The sequence below is a fragment of the Cryptomeria japonica genome, chromosome 3, assembly GCF_030272615.1.
Source record: "Cryptomeria japonica chromosome 3, Sugi_1.0, whole genome shotgun sequence".
NCBI classification, from domain to species: Eukaryota; Viridiplantae; Streptophyta; class Pinopsida; order Cupressales; family Cupressaceae; genus Cryptomeria; species Cryptomeria japonica.
Window position 1 is genome coordinate 994,325,459 of NC_081407.1, and position 21,299 is coordinate 994,346,757.

The window sequence follows — 21,299 nt, forward strand, 5'->3', positions numbered from 1 at the left end:
ACAGAAAAGGAAGTTCCAAATGATTGGTTGCAAGAGGTGTTAGAACAAAATAAAAATGTCTACAATATGAATGACAAGAGTGGAAGTAGTTGTTTGCTCACAAAAAAAAGTGAATTTTGTCTATGACACGAGATAATGTGACATATCAATTTTGACAATATGGTGAAGATTAGTACTACTAAAGCTGTGAGAGATTTACCGAGGATCATCAAACCTACTAATATTGTGTGTGGGGAATATCAACTAGGAAAACAAACAAAAAAACTAGGTTCTAGAACAAATAATATTCTACTTCACAACCTTTGGAGCTAGTTCTCATAGACCTTTGCGGACCCACTTGGACAAGAGGATTCAATGGAGAAAGGTACTTTGTGTTGCTTATTGATAATTACTCTAGGATGACATGGGTTACATTCTTAAAAGAAAAATTCAAGGCTTTTAAAAGGTTTAGAGTGTTCAAATCAATGGTTGAGAATCAAGTAGATGGTAAATTTTTTTTTTTGAGATTTGATAGAGGAGGATAGTTTAATTTAAGTGAGATTGACAATTTTTGTGAGGAACGTGGTATTAGAAGGCATTTTTTTGCTCCAAGGACCCCAGAGCAGAATGGAGTTGTAGAAATGAAGAATAGGATTGTTATTCAGATGGCTAGAACTATGTTGAGAGATGCTAACCTAACTAATGTGTGTTGCAAAGAAGATACATAGGTTGTTGTTTACATTCTCGATAGAGAATAGGTGAGATTAGATTATACTAAGACACCTTATGAGATTTGGAATGAGAAACCCCCTACTGTGAAATATTTCAATTTTTTTGGAAGCAAATGATATATCAAGAGAGATAAAGAAGACCTAGGAAAGCTTGATGCTAGAGTATATGAAATTATATTTTTGGGATATGCTACAAATAGAGAAGCTTATCAATGTTTCAACAAAAGACTGAACGAGATGGTATAAAATACAAATGTAAAAGTGTGTGAAGAATGGAATCAGATTACTCTAAAAATTAATTGTAAGACTGAAATAGAAGTTATTTTGATTGTCATAGAAGACAAGGATGATAATAAAGTTGTAGACAAAAAAGAGACACACGTTAAAGAAGAAGAATAACCTGAGTATGTGCAAAAGAACCACTCAGAAGACCATATCATTGGAGACAAAAAAAAAAAGGTGTTCAAACTAGAAGGAAAGTTGAAGAAGCCAGTGAGCAAGCAAATTATTGTTTCTTATCCAAATGGAACCAAAGTCTTGTGAGGAAGCAAGCAAAGGTGAAATTTGGATAAAGGCAATGCAAGAGGAATTGAAACAGATAGAGAAGAATCAAACACGAGAACTTGTACCTGGACTAGTGGACAAGAATGTAATAAAAACTAAGTGGGTGTTCCAAAATAAGCTGAATGACGATGTACAAGTCACAAGTAACAAGGAAAGAGTGGTATGTAAAGGTTATTCACGAGTAGAAGGTATAGATTTTGAAAAGACATTTTCTTTGGTAGGTAGGATGGAATTCATAAGAATGTTTCTTCCTAAATGGAGAGCTTGAAGAAGAAGTTTATATTGAACATCCAAATGGGTTCAAGTTGTCAGAAGTTATGGATATGGTTTATAGATTATAAAAAGAATTACATAGACTTAAGAAATGCCCTAGGGCTTGGTATGCTAGGTCAAATAAGCACTTGTTGCAACAAAATTTCAAAAAAGGTACCGCAGACAACAATCTTTATTTCAAAGTTAAAGGTGATAAGTTATTGATTGTTGTTGTGCATGTCGATGATATTATATTTGGAGGTGATGATAGCATGTGTAATAGAATTGCTAAAGAAATGTAGAAGTAATTCAAAATGTATATGATTGGTGAATTGTCATTCTTTCTTGGATTGCAAGTTACTCAATTAAAAGATGAAATTTTGATATCTTGGGCCAATTACGTCAAAGAAATGTTATATAAGTTTGGGATGGAGAATAGTAAACCAGATGCAACCCCTATGGCTACTAGTTGCAAGTTCAGAAAGGATGACAAATCTTTGGATGTTGATCAGAAGAAGTACATATCTATGATTGGCATACTATTGTTTTTGACTATTTCTAGACTCGACATTGTGCAGGTTGTCTATGTAGTTGCAAGATTTCAAGCTAATCTGAAGAAATCACATGATCAAATAGTAAAGAGAATGTTTAGATATTTGAAGGGTACTCCAGATTATGGTTTATAGTATAAAAAGAATGATAACTTCATGCTAAAGGCGTATACAAATGTTGATTGGACCAGATGTGTAGATAACAGGAGAAGCACAAGTGGAGGTGTATTTTTCTTGTGAGACAGATTGGTCTTTCAGTTAAGTAAGAACAAGATTCAATTTTACTATAAAACTGCAGAAGCAAAATATATTGTAGCAACATCTTGTTGTACTCAAGTTATGTGGATGAAGCAGACTCTTAGAGATATTTAAGTAATGTAAGATGAAGCAATTCCCATTATGTGTGACAATACCAGTGCCATAAAAATTTAAAAAACTCAATAATGCATTAAATAACTAAACATATTTCTATCCGATATTGCTTCTTGAGAGAGAAGGTTGTAGAGAAAGAGGTTAGATTGGAGTATGTACTTACGAAGAAATAGATTGCAGATATCTTTGCTAAAGTGTCGGTGAAGGACACTTTTGAGTGTCCCAAGTTGAAGTTAGCGGTTATTGCCCCTCCTTTCTTTACCTAGATGCATAGATGTGGGGCATCTTTCTAGGGGGATTCAATGCTTTTCTTTTGTCTCCTAGACCGATGTTGTGGTTGCTCTCAGAGGGAACAATGATGGATGTGGTGTTCTGATTATGGGAGTTGTCCCTATCAGGGGGAGTATTGCATGTGTCAAAGAAAGAGAATGTGCTAAGATAAAAGAGTTTAGAGGAATATTACAAAGGGGGAGAGAGATTCAAAGGAAGGTGACAATTTTTAGATGTGTGCCCTTTGTCTGTGATGTCAAAGGGAGAGAGATTTATTAGAAGATGGTACAAATGTTGCCATCAATGACAAAGGGGAAGATTGTTGGAAACTCGAGTTATGTTGTCATTGATGTCAAACTTGTTGGTTTGGATGTGGTCTAGTCCGTATATTGTCTTGTGTTGTGCAACTACTATTGGTGACATTTGTCTTTTACTATGCAACTACTATTGGTGACAGACGGTGATAGATATTTAGTGGTATATTTGGTATTGTGCAACTACAATTGGTGACAAATGTTCAGTGGTATATTTGGTCTAGTATTAAGTTTCAATATGTAGGAAAGAGAATTTAATGCTCTAGTGGAAGAATGTTTTGTTCTGGATTGTGAAGAGTATGGCGTGCAGTTGGAGATAATGTTAATGTTATATGAATGATGTACTATCAAGTTTGGAAGTCCCTTGGTTGCTCGGATGATGAGATTAGTTGTTGTTGTTCTCTGGCGGTGAGAGTGTATGTCAATCTGGTTTGAAATTTGCTTAGTGGCTTATAGATATATGAGTTCAAGTGTTGTAGTTTAGAGGATGTGCTTATTTGGTTTGTGCAATGTTCTAGTTTGAATCTCTGGTGTTTTTTTGTTTTGCAAGTGGGTTATGCTAGTATGTGCTTGGTATGGTCAGTTGTGTTGGGTCTCAGTGTGCCTCGATGGATTATCTTGTTTAGATCATGTTTTTTTGGTCTAGATATGCATTGGAGGTTGAGTATCACCATGGTGTGTGGAGATCTGCATTAGGTAATTTGCATTTGAAGATGTTTTGGGTGAATTGGTTGTTGAGTTTTATTGTTTATCTACATGTTTCGTTTGGTACCGGTGTTGGAAGATGTGTTAGGGTATGTGGCTCATTAGAATCAACTTAAAAGGATGTGTGGTGTTGATTTTGGCTCCCCTCTCTCTCCTGGAGTGAACCCCATTGGATATTATTGGTCTGAATGACCTACTTTGTGTAATTTTATATACTTTATTTTGGGGTGGCCTAGTTGAGAGTTTTAATGAATATCTTTGTATATAAGGATGAGTAAATGTATGTGTTGAAGTGTACAACTAAGTGGGATGTGTTTGAAATAATATGACGTGGATGTGAATGATATGCAAATAGATTTGATGGAAAAGGTGTGTGAAAGTTAGTTGAGAAGAGCCTTGACAGTGTTCAGTAACAAAGTTTGAGATTAGATGTATTTGCCATGATATTGGACACTTGATACAAAGGTTCAAGGTCGATTTCATAATCATGAGATCCTATTCATTTTTCAATTTAGCTATTCATACTGGAAGATAGTGTGTCTCTGTTGGTAGCTATATTTATCTTGCCCTAAAGTTGTGAGTTTCAGTTGTGCAAGTCCTTAGCATCTTGCCCTGAGGTTGTGCACCTTAGCTAGCAAGTCCAAAGTAGTGAGCTCCCTAGCCTGTGGCCTAATCACCACAATCATTTATATCTATATTGTGAGTGTGATTCTCATCGCGGTTTTTCCCTTCTAGGGTTTTCTACATAAATCTAGTGTTCATGAGTTGATTTTGTTTTGTGTTTTCATGATTTCATTAAAGTGACATATTAGTTGTGGTTTGAAGTTTAATATATTATAAATAAAGTTGTAATAGGGATCCAGACTGATTCACCTCCTTGTTAGTCTTGTTATGTGTTCAACATATCTGCAATATGTTTTTGGTGGTGGAGTTGAACCACCCTGGCCTGCAAGCTATGAGAAAAGGGGTTGGTGGAAAGCTTAGGCTATGTGGCATGATGAAGATTCGAGGTGGTGGCCTCATAGGATTGCCAATGGTACACAACAAGTTGGAGGCCATAAATGCAGAAGAAGTGAGCAGTGCGGTGGATAACATGATTCCACCATGCAGTCCACTCAAATTGCTAAGTAGGACAACATTTAAGATTTCAAACCCGTTGAATACGAGCCAACATGGGCTTATGACCGAACAAAGAAGTATTTAGAAATAATTGGGTTTTGGAAGGATGCTTAGGACCCACTTGCTAGCTGATGTCTAATTCGATGGGAAATTGGTCAGATAGGGTGACCTCGAGGAGAGGCATCATTGACTAAGCACGATAAGACAAAAAATTAAAAAAGTGTATCGTTATCATAACACAATCAAGCCATTTGATAACTCTATTATTGCTTGGTCGGAAGTTGCTCCACATATGCCACACAACATGATGTTAGCAACAAAAAGTATTGGAATCATAAAGGCCCAATTTATTTTGCATGTAAAACCACGCCTCCCATTCACTAGTTGTCCAACAAAAAGATAATACTCCCTCCTTGTCAGAAGCCACCTCAACCATATTAAATTCGTCACACAAGACCCAAGTGGAAGGTGGCATTATATCCACAATCCAACGCTAGAGAATATCTCTCAACAATGTCATTGGGAGCATGCACATCAATGATTCCAAAAGAATGATTATTGATTGATACGAGAACCCACACAAGTTGTTGAGTAGGATCAGACGCATGATTAACCACACAAGATTGGCACCATGGTGCAAGAAGGGTGACAACCCCTCCACGACTTGCCTTGTGATTATAAGCAAAAACTAGGCCACCTGGCCAAATAACCCAACATGCAGTAGAAAGAACGAAAGCATAAATCATAACTTCCTAAAGACATATGTAATGCATTAATACCACAATAATTTTGTTGAGTATCCCGCACAAAATACTTTCCAACGATGTTAGTGAGACCTCAGACATTCCATGATAGAAAATTCATGATTCAAAATCTTGTATATCATCCCTATCCTCGAGAGAGGGGAAACAATTTTGCAAGAAACTAGAGGCTTTATGAAAACCAGGAAGCCCATTCCTTTGCTTTTCTTCAACAATATCGCCTTCCTTCACACACTCGAAAGGGCTATGAGGATGACACAAGCTATGCATTCGAGTTGAAAGAACCGAAGCGGGTTGAGGTGTTCACATAAAAATAGGACAAACAAAAGCCTCAACAACCATAGGGGCTATGACCTCCTTCCCCTTCTCAAAAGGATTTGAAACTAACACCAATGGTTCCAGCTGCACGATAGTTGATTCATTGGGTTTGGCATTATTAGATGCAGTAGCTTTCCCCTTGCAAGTAACCGTAGTCCACTTCTCCTCTAGTTTTGAAACCTCTAGAACACTCGAGGGTTAGAAACCTTAGGAGGTGACTTAGCCCTCAGAGCAGCCAAAGAACAATCTTTAATTTTGTGCTCTAATGATTGGCAGTAAAAACAAGTATACGATAAGTTTAGATAAAGCACACGCTGGGTGTGACAAAGACCTCCTATATCTAAATATCAATAGTCTCTTTGAGGTCACAAGACAAATTAACCTCAACACAAACCCATTTTTGTGGTCAAGCATGAAAAAGCGACCGAGTTCGATACAAATGAATTTACCAAGAGATTGGGCAATAAGAAGCAAAAAGGCTAGCAAGGCATAAGCAACCCAAGAAACTCTACCCAAACTAGGACATAGTCTCTAGACCAAGGTTAGAAAACCATCAAAGAGGACCTGGCATACTAAGGGCTATGCTAAAGAATGACATGAATATGTCTAACTTCGGCAAAACAAAAAAAGAAAAAAAGCTCTTTATCAAGTTTTGGACGCCATCTAGGCGGACCCCATGAGGGGTCCATGCCTTGGCCACCCAATCCCGGACATGCTTTCAAGGGAGACCCTTCTAACAAAATATCCTATAAGAGTATGCTACTCTAACCACTGATATGCATTATAAAAATCTTGGATGTATAAAACCACATTTGTAAGTGTATTAGAAGGCATACCTCATGAAAAACTTTGGGCACGAATTTCCAGGGATGCTTTGTTCAAAGGAGCCATTATCGTCAATTGCCAAAGCATGAACATCGATAGAATTTGCTAGGTTAAGGCTAGCCGACGCCATTATAAAACTAAAAGGACCCCTGTTGTTAATGCAGTGCAACACAAGACAAAAACAAGCAATATACGAAAAAAAAAAAAAAACTCTAACAAAGCAAAAATCATCAAAACTCCCGGAGACATTAGATTTGAATGATGCATAATCAACACATATCTACGTCTAAAATAACACTCATTATTATTTACTTATATTTATTTACCTCTACTTATGTTAAAAAGCATTTGTTTTCCTTACAAGTATTATCATTTGTATTAACCACAACTATTACCTTATAAAATCTCGTAAAAACCTCAAATAACCGCTCTACAGGACGCTTTACATACACTCCAAACACTATGGAATGAATCTAGACCTTCTATCGTCCCGCTAGTTGAGCAACTTTGGTGAAAGCAGTGTATTTTTGTTGACCTAAGTGCAAAACCTAGTTGAGGATTTCATTGACACTATATATTTCTTCGCTTCACTTATCAATGGCTTTCGCATTAGGGTTTTCAAGGGTTTGAGTAAATATGGTGAAGGAGCGTGAAGGACAGCGTATAAGGTAAGAAATTAACAAGCATCCATATTCTTACTGGTAAATTTATGCGCTTGGTGAGATAGATCTGAGTGTTTCAGATTTTAAAAGGACTAAAAAACATTTTTCTTTTGTTAACCTTTTCCTATTATTTTGACGATGTCTGCTAAAATTCCCATTCTATGAGCTGGTCTCCCATGAATAATATGTGTAGGATCGGGAATCGGCCTTTTTTGAATAGGTGTAACTTGGAGTTTTTCGATTTATTATCATAGATTTTGTATCTTAAAATCTATATGGGCGGTGTTCTCTTCGCGGAATGAAAGGGCTGTTTTTATCCACAGAGGATTTGATGGGGTGGTTTATATCTGATTAAATTTTAATAAACGATGCTACAAATGGGTTCCTATTCTATGTTATGCTTTGCAAGGCACCGTGGGTAGTTTTCTATTGTATAGATGAAGGTCTGTTTACTTTTCATTGAAGGGCATTTTGTGTTTTCTGAACAAGAAGTCTAATTATAAATTCGAGGGATGGAAGGAGACCGTGGATCTAAAACGGTGTATTTTTAGTAATCGATACTGGGCATTTCATGAAGTTATTCAGCCCCTTAAAAAAAATGATATAGACTTGTTCAATTCATGTAGACGTGGTAGTGTGTATGCATGGAATCAGGATGTTGGCAATATTTTTATTATTATTTACTATCAACAACAAGAGATGTGAATAAGCTGATTCCCTACGTCGAACTGCAATGGTGAATTTGAGGTGTAGAATGATTGCTCTTAATGTGGAGTGCATATATATTAGAGTCGCTGAATAGTGGTGTGTAGTTTTGGCTATCTAGAATGGTCTTACATGCATATATATGTCTTAGTAAATGCCTTTACAATATTACCTCAATAAATGCATACATACGCATGGGCATCTGGGTATCTGTGCGGTTATGTTCAAATATGCCTCAAAACATTGTTGCTTCTTGGACTGATATTGGAAGAGTACCAAGTGAATTCCTTTACCTGCAAATTGACATACCATATAAGATGGATATTAATAAAGCCACACAGCTATTGCAAATGAAAGCGATAATCAAAAACTTTTGAACACACATCTGTAATTTAAAAAATTCACTTGTTCTGATAGTTCTCAGAAAAACGAGTCCAAGTGAATAGCAAAGATATGCTGTGCTCCATTCTTTACAGCTGTAGTTATTTTGCTAAGATTTCTCCAAAGAACGAGAGGCAGCCCACAAACTTTTTTGTTGGTACTTAATCCACAGTGGAGGCAATGAAAAGTTTAGTAGAAGGTAACCTGGTAACTGTTTTGGAGGACTAACACATTCTTTACTGTTAACTTAAGTGTATCACAGAGGTCACTTTCCCTATTATGTTATTGTATCATGATGCTTCCTATTGGAAAGGTCAAAGTTCATACAGAGTCTTGGTTAATCAATGACTACATTATAGTATGTTACTGAACTAGCTAGATATAGTCCCTGTTCGTGGGTATGGATCTGAATTGCCTATGGAATTGGGCAGGGTTTGGATTTTTTTGGGTGGAAACTTTTGGAATGGCACATGGCATATTTGGATGATTTCGATGTGTAGGTGGTGATTTTACCTCAAATCCAAGGTGATTCCAATGATGATGGATTTTAATAATGCATTTTGTTTCACTTTGTGACAAAGGAAATCCTAGATGGCCATCTGAAATGCTAAATAACCACATTATTTTGCACTGGGGTGAATGGAAAATGCTTTGTGATATGCTTGGGGGCGAACTAAGGGAAAACATATTTGAATATGCAAGGCAGATTCTTTGTGATCAGAGATTTGCTAGGCAGATTGAGTAATGTGCTCTTAGGAATGATTCAATTCATTGGGGAAGAGGGCGTTTTTAATATACCATTCAGAATATTTGATCTTATCTTGATTTAACTAAATTTAACTTAATGAATTTCACCAATTATCTCACAAATAAAAAATGAAGTCATGATCAGTTTTAGTTTAATTATGAGTGATGGCAGCAAGCCACACAACCTTAATATCATTTATTCAATTCTTTAATGTCTATTGCTGCATCAAGTATGGGCATATCCACAATATTCACAAATAGTAATATTTAGTATTATATGAAAAGAACTCAAGTTGAGCACAGGGCTCCACCAGTAATATAATATTTATTTTTAAATTTTATAAAACAATGGCTTTTAATGGGAAGTTCATATGCAGTCCTTGGGTGAAATTGTCCCAAATATGAGTTAGGGTTTTTCATTCACTAGTCTTGACCTAGAGGGGTTTCCTCAGGTTAATTGAACTGTAGTTCCATGTTCCATAAGGAATAGAAAACAGATAATAAAATACTTTCTCAATGATGATACTTCTCCTTGCTTGGTCTCTCTTAAATACCCTTTTAACTCCAATAAGCACAACTCTTCACATGCCCCTTGATCTTATTGAGAATTATCTTTAATTTATAATTTTCATTTTATAACATTCTTTAATCTTTTTTGGCGGTAGCTGCCTCAACTACTGCAACTTATTTCCTAATTTGTGGATTCCTTCATGTTTCATGGAGTTTTGATATAATGTAGAGCTATGGCAGCTTTTCCTTGGGCTATGTTTTTTTTAGTTTATTGAATCTTTTGTTTTTGATTGTTGTTTTCTCTATCATGTGATTATTCAAAATTGCCTGATTCTTCTTTAGTGATTCCAAATCCACCATTTTGTGGTTTTAATTAGTTAAATACCCTCTCATAGCACCTTAAAATGAATAAAAGAAATTAATATTTCTTTTATATCCCACCACACATCTCATAATCATCTCCCAAAACCATTCTTTAAATTAAATAAATCCCAATTAGCCTCCACCGTCCATCTTGTAACCACTCAATCTTTAGCCATCCATTTATCTTTTGATATCAACCATTGATCTTTGTTTTTGCAAACCTACAAATCTCCTAGTCTTGAGCCATTTGCACAGGCAATCGTAAATTCATAATGCAATGCTGCTTGTGCAAGTACACCTATCATTCTTGAGCATATAAAAAATTTGAGTAGTTTGGTAATATTTCATTTTTTTGTGCACTTCAAATCTATTTGCTTAATTGGAGGTCATATTTGATATAGATTTGAGGGTTTGAATGTTCTATTTGAAAATTTTCGTTTTAATTTACATTGAATGATGACAGTAGGCAAAAGAACAACAAAAAGGGAGTTGAAGGAGAAAGTGAACAAGTTTAATGCCTGTACTTTGATGGTTGTAGCAATGAATTTATGAATAGTATGTTGAATGCAATGATATAATATTTGAAACTTTGAAAGAGATAGTCCAGTGGTTTCTAGTAGTGTCCAAGCTTCATATTCCAAGATTTTAAGCTTTGAGAAGATGGATTTATTATCATTTGAGTTTTGGGTAAGAAGCTGATAATCCAGGACAGCAGCAAGCAATGAAAGAGTATATTTGTGGAGTATGAGTTTGAGTAGTTTCTGGAGGACTTCTCTGGATTCACTATTTCATGCATCGAGGGTGTACCCATGCATCAATATGTCTTAAAGATGCTATGCTTACCTTTTTCATCATTGAGGAAGCAGCAAAAGCCTTTGAGCCTCAACTGTGAGTGGCAATTGGGCTGATCTTGCAACACTTGATTTGTATGGTAAAGGGTATTATTTGTGGAAAATGGTGTAGAGTCCCTTTCTCTTGAGTCTCAGATAATTGTCCTTGTATATAATGGTTTGGGATCTTGGTTTGGTGGAGGAATCTATCAGCAGGGAATGTACTTGGGAAAAGATCAAAGATATTGGGATGTTCAACAATGCATTGCTTGTGGACAAGCAATTACAATAGGGCAGATTTGTAATGTCTCCTTTTCGACACTTGTGGTGTGTGGAATCCATTTCTCTAATCCACAACTATTTAGTGAACGGACTGTTAGTGTAAGAGTACTATAGTTGGAATTATGTTCATTTTTAGTCAGTTCTGAAGTAAAGGTGGATGCGTGGTTAGTTAAATTTTTGGGATTACGTTGATTGAGGAAGGCCTTGACAGTTAACTGACTAATTTGAAGAGCTAGATTTGTCAGCCTAGTTTTTGCCAATATTTGAGGGATGTCTTGCCTTTAATTGTGGTGTGCTGGGAAGTGGAGAGGGGATACTCTTGAAATTTGAAACCCAGAAAATCATTTCTTTTCCTGGGTTGGATGTTTTGTTTTTTCAGTTGTGAATTCTCCAGGCATGGAACTTCTCGAGGTCAGAAACCCTTAAGCAACAGACTAGCATTCAGAATTTCAGACTGACATTTAGAATACCATTAGTGTCCAGTTCTGCTTTTGGGCATGTTTAGTAAGCTGTATTAGTTGTTGAATCTCGACTTGGTTGTGTACTGTGTTTAATAAATATGAAAAATACAAAAATATTTATTTCTTGTAGTAGTTATGGATGTTTTTGGTTTATTTTCAATGTGAATTTAGATTATTAGGTTATTACAGTGGTATACTGCCTAGTCTGCCTTAATTTGAGGGTCTGATTCGTCAGTTGACTGCCTAGTTTGAGGTTCTAGATTTGTTAGTTAACTTGCTCAGTTACTGCCAATATTTGAGGGATGTCTTGCTTTAGTTTGAGGAGTGCCATGAAAGGAGAGCTTGAGCTATATGATGTGCTGGGAAGAGGACAAAGGATACATTTGAAATTTGAGAAACAAAAATATTAAATATGTGAAGAGTTTGAAATTCTAGCTTAAGTTATTGTGAAAGATACGAGACATGAAGCTGCATTAAAAGTCATCAATATTGAGTTTGCAAAGAGAGACTCAACTTTTAGTTTAAGTAAAAGCAATATGTGCATGATTTTGGGCATTCTGGATATCCTCTTGATGAATATATAGGGAAAATGAGACAGGATTTTTTTATTTAAGAAGGTATAGGCCCTAGGGAACCTTCATCTACACTGGACTCTATACCAAAGATGGAAACCATTTGAGGAGCTAGATTTATTGGTTAACTTGCCCAATTGCTGCCAACTTTTGTTGGATGTCTTGCATTTGATTGAGGAGTTCCGGAAAGGAGAGCTTGACTTATATAATGTGCTGGGAAGAGGAGAAAGGATACATTTGAAATTTGGAAAACAAAAAATAACTTGAATAGTTTGAAATTCCAACCTTAGTTGTTGGGAAGTGATGAAACATGAAGCTGCACAAAGATATCAACATCAAGTCTCTTGGCTTAAGTGAGCCATATGTGCATTATGTTGGGCATTCTGGATATCCATTTAATGAGCTAGATGGGGAAAATGGGACAAAGGAATTTACTACTTCAGAAGGTAAGCCTGTGGAACCTTCATCTACAGTGTACTTTATACCAAAGATGGAAACCATTTTCTGTGAACTGATAAATTGGAATTGGACAAGTGCTTCAAGCAGTATAACTATTCAATATTTACACAAGTTATAATGTTGCAGAAGTTTCCGCTTCGTTGAATTTTTCAAGAGTACATCACTCTTCAGAGATAAGTCACACTCATCTAAGAGAGACACCAGAGATTTTCAAACATCCAGCATTCAATTGCTTGTGGGAAAGCAATTTTGTGAAGGGCAGATGTCGTAATGTCTCCTTTTTTAACCCACAACTCGGAATGTGTCTCCTATCAACAGAAGCATAAGATTGGACAACAGGAAGCGCCACATGATAAGATAAGGTGAGTGTAGTTCTTTGTGACTTCCAATTAGATTAAGGTAGTTGAGTCTGTTAGTAGAATTAGTAACCGTGTCTTCTGTTGGGAGAGGTTGCTTCAGTTCTAGCCAGTTAATCTCTTCAATTGAGGGGGTTAGATTTGTTACCTCTTCAATTGAGGGAGTTAGATTTTTTTTTCCTGTACGAAGGATTAGTACTGGCTGGGATCCCTTTTTTGAGGTCCTAATTAGTTGGCCCTTATAATCTCTGGCCGCATGAGCTGCCCTTACTCATGAAGCTTCACTCTGTGTTCACTTCTCATTGTCTGTGTTCACTCTATAACCTCTGCCCACATGAGCTACCCTTGACACCTGTAAGAGCCAGGTGTGACACATTTGGTTTTTACTAGCTGTCTTAAATTTGTGATTTTCCAGATGCCAACCTCTGTCTAAAATGTGTCAACAAATTTCTTGACCCATTGCAAAGGCCACGCAAAGCATTAATTTTTTTAATCCTGTGATTTTTTCAATCAGGCAGTCTAAAAAAGAACCGGATCAATCAAAAACTCATTTGAAACAATATATTAGTCCTGACTCCCTGAGTATAATTTTCCCCTACATGAAGCTCGGAGTGCATGGGTATGAGCACATAAATACATATTAATATGATTCTCCGCTTATGCCCAAAATCGTGAAAAATATCTCAAGGTTTCCATGGGAATTAAGAGGAAAATGGGAGTGAGTATACAAAGAACTTGTTGAATTGAAACCTCTTTCTGAGGGGCATAGCAAAAAAAAATGCAACAAATGTTAATACTGAGTTGAATTTTTTAACCTATGCAACCCTCTATGCAAAATATTATGGAAAGCAAAATACTAGTCCCATGCCAAGGTAGGAACTAATCATCAATAGCATATGAAGAAAGGTTATATCTTGAATATGATTAAATTGTCATTTCAGAACCAGGTAGTCTTGGGCCCTAGATTATGAAGTCTGTGAAGTTGGTGCCACTCTGTAAATATTGTGTGACAGTGACGTATCAAATTTACACTATGAATATTGACAGCTTTCTTGTATATGGTTTCATATTTTGTTTTCAAATAATCATAATTTTGAATTTTATATGTATAGCTTTGAATATTTTCAAGGCTTCCTGAAATTCTACACTCTAGCAAGCTTTTTACTTTGTACAACCAATCAAATATTTTGAATCTCTTGGCTATAGCTGCCCAAAATTTTGAATAAAACATGCTGGTAATTTATCTAGGTGCTAACTCTTTGGCATGTCTTTATCTAGGCTCTATGTACGAGGAGTCATTCTTGGGTATAAAAGGTAAATTTGCTAAGATTTTACATTTTTTTTGTCTCTTGAAATTGTTTAGTCTGACAGTTTCATCCACTTGTTCTTTGTACTCTGAGTAGTTGATATAATAATGGCTCTTTTCTAATTTATTGCATTTGAGCAGGTCCAAATCAAATCAATACCCAAACACATCTCTCATACAAATTGAGGGAGTAAACACACGAGAGGAAGTAGAATGGTATCAAGGTAAAAGAATGGCCTATGTCTACAAGGCCAAAACAAAGAAAAATGGAACCTTTTTCAGGTCCATTTGGGGGAAAGTAACTAGACCACACGGCAACAGTGGCATTGTGAGGGCGAAGTTCAAGAAGAATTTACCTCCAAAGTCAATGGTATGCTTATAAATATTGAATTAGTTGTTTTTAATTCAGGTAGCAGTTTTAATTCTTTGTTGATAAATTTTGACAACATGAAAATTTTGGGAATGGCAGGGAGGACGTGTTAGGGTTTTTATGTACCCAAGTAACATATAAGGTATGCTTCACTGGTATAGATTATGATATTTTCATAATGCTGTTGCATGTTTTATATTTTGCATTCATGCTATTTATGTTTGGTATTCTTTTTTATTACAATATTATAATCATTTTAGCACAATCCATATTCACTCATTCAACTAATTAGAAATTATATGAGACACCATTCGCTTTTAGCTTTCATTATTATTTTACTGATTTGGTGGAGGATTTCAATTCTATTTTTTTCTGTTGTGGATGCAGTGTTCTGTCACCGTTCATTCTACAAAAGATTATGACTATCATCCTTTACATCCATTTTAGAGTAGGAAGATCAAATTGGTGGAGAAGATTCAATGTAAAATGAAACTTCAGAAATTTATTTTGTTACATCTTTTATGCCTGCTTCCTTGTATGGAAGAATGGCATGGAACTTGACCGAATTTTGAAGTTGGCCAAGATCCAATTGTGTTGTTTTGTGGGCAATACAATTCAATAGTCAACGGGATGGTTCATTTTATTGCATGGTATAAAGGATTTTTGTTTTTTTAGATTTTTAACCTGCCAGAAGAGTTAATCTATAACTTTGTGTTAATTTGCCCAATTAATGTTGGATAGGCATTATTTTTTGGGTTCACAAATCAATATTACAATGGGGCATGCTGTTATTTTCTTAACACCCTGTTGCTTTAGCTAGTTTTACAAATTCTCATCACTTGAATGGCCAGTTTTGGTAACTAATCAGTAGAACAAATGCAGAAAAGCTAATTCAGAAGGTTTTTTATTTTTTAAATGCGTGCAGTGTTTTGCTTCAGGATGTAATAAAATAAGCATTACTTAAATATGACTGCCCTTCTGTTGGGCTATCGTATAGGATTGTTCACCCGCAACTACATTCAACATTTATTTGGAGCCGATAGCTTAGGCTCATTATAGACCTTTTATTTGATTGTTCACTGGCAATTGTATTTAACACAACTTATCTAGAGCCGATAGCTTGGATTATATATATATATATATATAGCTTGGGTTCAGTATGGACCTTTTATTTGATTGTTCACTGGCATTTGCATTTAACACAACTTATCTAGAGCCGATAGCTTGGATTATATATATATACCACTCCTGCGCCAAACCCATTGGGAAAAATAAATGGTATGTAGCATAACTCAAAGTGCACATGGGGGTGAGCTTGGGCTCATAATGCTAGAGTCTATACTGTATGGTTCACAATGGTGAGTTGGACTCTTACTGCCAAACTTTAACACATTGAGGTGCGTCAAGCCTTGTAGTTTTGGCCAATGGTGTGAAAATCATTGTTCCGCTGCGTGCCCCAAATCCATTGGGCAAACTACTGGGCAAATCTTATGGAAGAGCTCTAAGTGAACATTTCTGTGAACTCGGGTCAACTATAGCAGTGTGTGTTTTGTGATGGTTAATGAATGCTTAAAGTTTAAACAAACAAGATACAAGAACATGCTGTATAGATTTTGATAAGTTATTGTGTTTACTTTTCTTTTATGGACTTCGATTGTCTCTGTTCTCTATTTCAGAGTGCTTGCAGGTAATAAACAGGGGGTAGTACTATCCACAAGAGATTAGGTGGTAAAAATGATTACTATGAGTTGATGCCATATCTACAAGATAACGATGCAACATGCAAGACTAGAAGAGAGATTCAGGACCTGGATGAAAAAATCTTTGATGCCATGGTGTTAGCCATTCCATCCATTTGATTATAGCATAAGTAAAATTTAACAACATTCAGGGTACCCAAATGTCAAATGGTACATCTATTGCTCACAGCTAGTGTGTTATCGTACTGTTAACAAATGATAGATTCATTAAAGAATCATGTGTGTAGAACTGTAAGGGTTTGCCTATTTTTCTGGAAATCACTTAGAATTGAGATGAAGTTTATTGATGTAGGAGTGAAATATTAGGTCACAAGTGAGCTTGCATGAACAAAATAAAGGATTGTTTCAAGTTTGTCCTTGGTTTGCTCGGTAGGCATTTTTTGTTAGAACACAATACTTGGAAGGCTGCTTCTTTAGCTACAGACCCGTCTGTAATTATGGTACAGATTGGCAACATGTCTTGAGGCTGCCTTAGGGGTGAAATCATTTGCAAAAATGGTTTATGTTGTTTTGAGAGTTGTTTCCTGACCTCTTACAGGTTATTGGGCTGACAGTCTCTTGTTGGGGTTGCAATTGAGATGATTTTGTTGGAGTAAATATTATTTACTTGTAGTCTAATAAGTTTAACTCAGGCATATCATAGTTCTAGGTAGTAGGTATACTTTATTATTATTTTATGCTTACCTGTATTTAGTAATTTGTGTTGGGTGGTTGTATCTTGCATCTCATTGGTGTTCTCATCTCCACTCTTGCCTATTTATGCAAGGCTTATGTACATTGTTATTCATCTCAAATCAATTCATCTCTTTAGTGAATTTTTTTTTTTTTTCTCTGTGAAGATTATATTGCAGCTTGTGTTCTTGGCAATGGAGTTTTACTCCCAACAGTTTTAAACTGCTCTCAACAATTGAAGAATCATGTGGAACAAAATATTGAATTGGAGGGCTTATTTTTCATGACTGATTGGGGTATGCCTTGGTCAATTTTTGCCTTTTTATGCTGATGTGGCTTCAGTGACAGTTGGACTTTGTTGGTCGGAGTCGTTATGTTTGTGGTGATTGATTGACTTCTTGAAAAGGGTTATGTTTTTGTTCTATCTTGGTAGCATCAAAGCCACTGAATAAATGTCATGTTTGTGGTGATTTGTGATTGGTGATTGAGTGACATTGTAAAGGGGTTTGTTTTTTATCTTTCTTGGCAAGCATCAGGACATTGAGTCATCTTATTTTGGTTAGGTGTTTTTTCTCCTGACCATAGCTACTTACCTTACATCATTGGCAACTGTTCCCGTTTCCTTCCCCAGGGCGGTGTTTTCTTGACTGTTGTTTTTCACTTGTGAGAGTGGTAGCAAACATTCAATTTTCTAGAGTGGACGGTGTTAGTTTGGTGGTGGTAGTAGCTATCATTGATGATGGGGAGACATGATTTGTTGGTCTTGATTTTAGCTACCGTCCATCTTCTAGTAGGGATTCTCTGTTGGCCAAGCTGAGGGTTACTCTTTAACAGGGGGCAGAGAAGGAAAAAAAAGAGAGTTGTCCCTGGATACTAGAAATAGACGACAAGGGTGGGTCCTTGGGGTATAGCCAGGAAAGGCAAGAGAGAGAGTCGAGTTCTCTTTGGAAAGTAATATTGTCCTTTTGAGAGGATGTGTATGTAATGTCCCCTACTAGGGTTTGGTCAATTTTAACCATAATCAATCTATTTTCAAAGTACTTATGACTTGAACTAACTTGACTAAGAGTCAAGACTATCTTAACATGAATCAAATCTGGGATGTTCTATCCTTTCTTTAGTCTATCAAGTACTTGCTGTCTTACCATACTAAATAATTAATCTTATTCTGATCCATTATAAATCCTTTATGTATTTTTTAATTACTAATTTCTAAAGGTATTGTATTAATTATATTTATTATTATCAATATCTATATTTACAATCCTTATATTATTCCTTACTCTAATTTGGATATATATATATACATAAATAAATAACAGTACCAATTATTTATGTATTAGCTGATATCCTTCTATATAATTTATATAATACTACCACCAACTCAAAACAATCTTAGTTAGTAATATGTTTACTAGCTGGTAATGGCAGACATACTTGGTATCCTTATTAAATACATATTGTACTCTATGTTAATATTTCTATTAATATTTAATTCTGCATAGAAACATTATCATACTTAATATAGTAAAATATATTCCCATGCATACCATCAATGCCAAGGATGTTACTGCCTGTAACTCAATAGTTCTGATCTAATCTTTATTCTTAATTATGAACACAGACAACTTAATATTTATCAGTTATTAGCTAATGAGTAGTTGCAGCATGTTGCCCGTGATGTAAAAATCTACTAGTAACTTAATGTTCTATTCTTTCCCTGATAAGGTCTGTAGTCACAACAATAACCTGTAAGTACAATTCGAACTGTTGTATATTTCATTGCAATCGTTTGGTGTGCCTAAGGCAATCTTCTCTTAGAAGAGCGATCCAACTGGAATAATAATATATATATATATATATATATATATAGCCAAGCATTTGTCAGTATAGCCTATATCCTTTTCTCCTCTTATGAGCAAGCCCATACTGAACAATGAAAACAAAACATATAAATTCTCCACCCCACTCTTGGAATGAATCCAATTGGTGTCTTATATTTTGCGAAGTGAACAATTACCTTGTTTGGTTTGAGAAGATATCTCCCTTCATTCGCGCCCTTCCATTATTGTTAGTTAGCTAATCAATATCGGTTATATGCATTAGTTAAGGTAATCTCCTGTTTGTTGGCTGGGTTCTTTCTTGATCATAAATTATATTGTAGGGATTGGTGGCTTCGGATCCTCCTTGGTGCAGATGTCTTGCCTTAATCGACTATAGAGGTCTTACACACAGCTTCACGAGTGTATAATCATCGGTATTCTCATGCATATTTGGGACTGACGAGGGATATCTTTGCCCTAGTTCGATATCTTCATATATTAATTATATTGTTTGCTCAACCTGTACCAACTAATCGCAATTCATTAACCTGTGTAGATTCATTAGTGGTATTCGATTCATAGTTATTGGCTTCCTTATGGACAGTTGGATTACCTTATAATTATCTGACTCGTATCTTATCATTGCATATTCTTGGAATTGTCTTTGATGAAATTTGTAAGAACATAGTATATGGATTATGGCAGGGACATGACAGTGTAGAGGGAAAAGATGGAAGAGGAAAGCTGAGCTGAGAGTAGTTGATATGATAGTGTCGAAATAGAGGAGCTGAGAGTAGTTGATATGATAGTGTCGAAATAGAGGAGCTGAGAATGGATCTTTAGTTCAGCTGGCTAGGGCAATGAATCAACCCTATTGTTCGTTGTTGAACTATGTATTTTAAAGGCTCATGTGAGCAATGTTTGTAAGTCTATTACAGAGATTTTGTAATTTGATACAAGTGATATTGAATGTCTTTGTTTTCATTGGTTATTTAGTAGTAAAGTGTTACTGTAGTTTTATAAAAAGTCGGAAACTATAAAATAATTCAATACAAATAATTGCTTGAAGTAATCCTATTCCACTCTTGGAAACAATTTATTTGTATTGAATTATTTTATAGTTTCTAACCTTTTTTAAAACTACAGTAACACTCTAACTCAAACCTGAGATAAAATATCTAATCATGTTTCCAACGTTCAAGCACAAATAGGGTTTATTTAGGTCAAACTCGAGACTTTCTAATCCAAGTCCACATGTTGCCTTAGACAATTAGAGCATATCTGGAATAGAGTACATCTAAAATTTGTGTATATGTTTCTGCGTTGGGCCATATTTCAATATCTAATCGTGGAGAATTAAGAGTCTCGTGGAATTTACTTAAATCAGAACTGAACAGCATGTTGTACAACTGGGATATAATTAAAGAGTTATCATTTTCACTGTGTTCCAATCGATCTTACCGAAAATGTGGCGGGCCTTTCCCATTTTGTAAATTTATTGCTCAAAGCAAAACTTGTTGCGAACAACCATTTCTTGGATGTTGACATCCACTAAGATTTAAAATATATATATATATATATATGTAAAATTGGTGCATGTGTATCATTAATTTTATTTATGCACGAAGTATAGAGAGGTCAAAACTTACAAGGAACAATCAGCACCAAACATACAAAACCACAAAAAACTGATGTTCTAAAGAAGCCTGGGAAATTCAAAAGGCCGTTGAGTTCCATGGATGACTGATAATGTAACCATTTCTCCTTCAAACGTCAAGATTTCCTCACTGTTGTTATGACAGTAAACAACTGCTCCAATATGAGAATTCGGCAACTCCAAAATAGAGCCATAGTGAGCAAAAAGGAGTATAAACATCGTCAGCCAAAAGTTACTATTGGGATTATGCCAAATCCTCCAATGTTTCAGGATTTAGCTTCCTTGTGCTTTCTACGAATATGTTGAACAAGTGTAGTTTCTGAATTCAACTGTGTGATTTTTTTTCATCAACATATTGGATCACATGCAAATATGTCAACTGTCAATCTTAGTAAACTGTTTTAAAATTTTGGATAACCTTCACCGTCATGAAGTACCAGTAGTTTCTGAATTCAACTGTGATTTTTTTCATCAATATTTTGGATCACATACGAATACGTCAACTGTCAATCTTAGTAAACTGTTTTAAAATTTTGGATAAGCTTCACCGCCATGAAGTACCAGTAGTTTCTGAATTCAACTGTGTAATTTTTTTTCGTCAATTTTTTGGTTCACATACGAA

General features: G+C 35.6%; 1 protein-coding gene across 2 annotated transcripts; it reads left to right on the forward strand.

Moving 5' to 3' along the window:
- The first annotated feature begins 7,240 nt into the window (after positions 1-7,240).
- LOC131045302 (large ribosomal subunit protein eL33y) lies at positions 7,241-19,744 on the forward strand. 2 transcript variants are annotated; one of them, XM_057978867.2, is made up of 5 exons: positions 7,241-7,429; positions 14,368-14,403; positions 14,537-14,765; positions 14,865-14,907; positions 15,153-15,408. In XM_057978867.2, exons 1-4 carry the CDS (start codon positions 7,398-7,400, stop codon positions 14,904-14,906), a joined length of 339 nt encoding a protein of 112 aa, XP_057834850.2. In that variant the 5' UTR covers positions 7,241-7,397; the 3' UTR covers position 14,907; positions 15,153-15,408. The 2 variants fall into 2 exon arrangements, with proteins under 2 accessions (XP_057834850.2, XP_057834851.2); XM_057978868.2 differs by lacking the exon at positions 15,153-15,408 and adding an exon at positions 19,726-19,744 and having other exon boundaries at positions 7,290-7,429.
- The last annotated feature ends 1,555 nt before the right edge of the window (positions 19,745-21,299 follow it).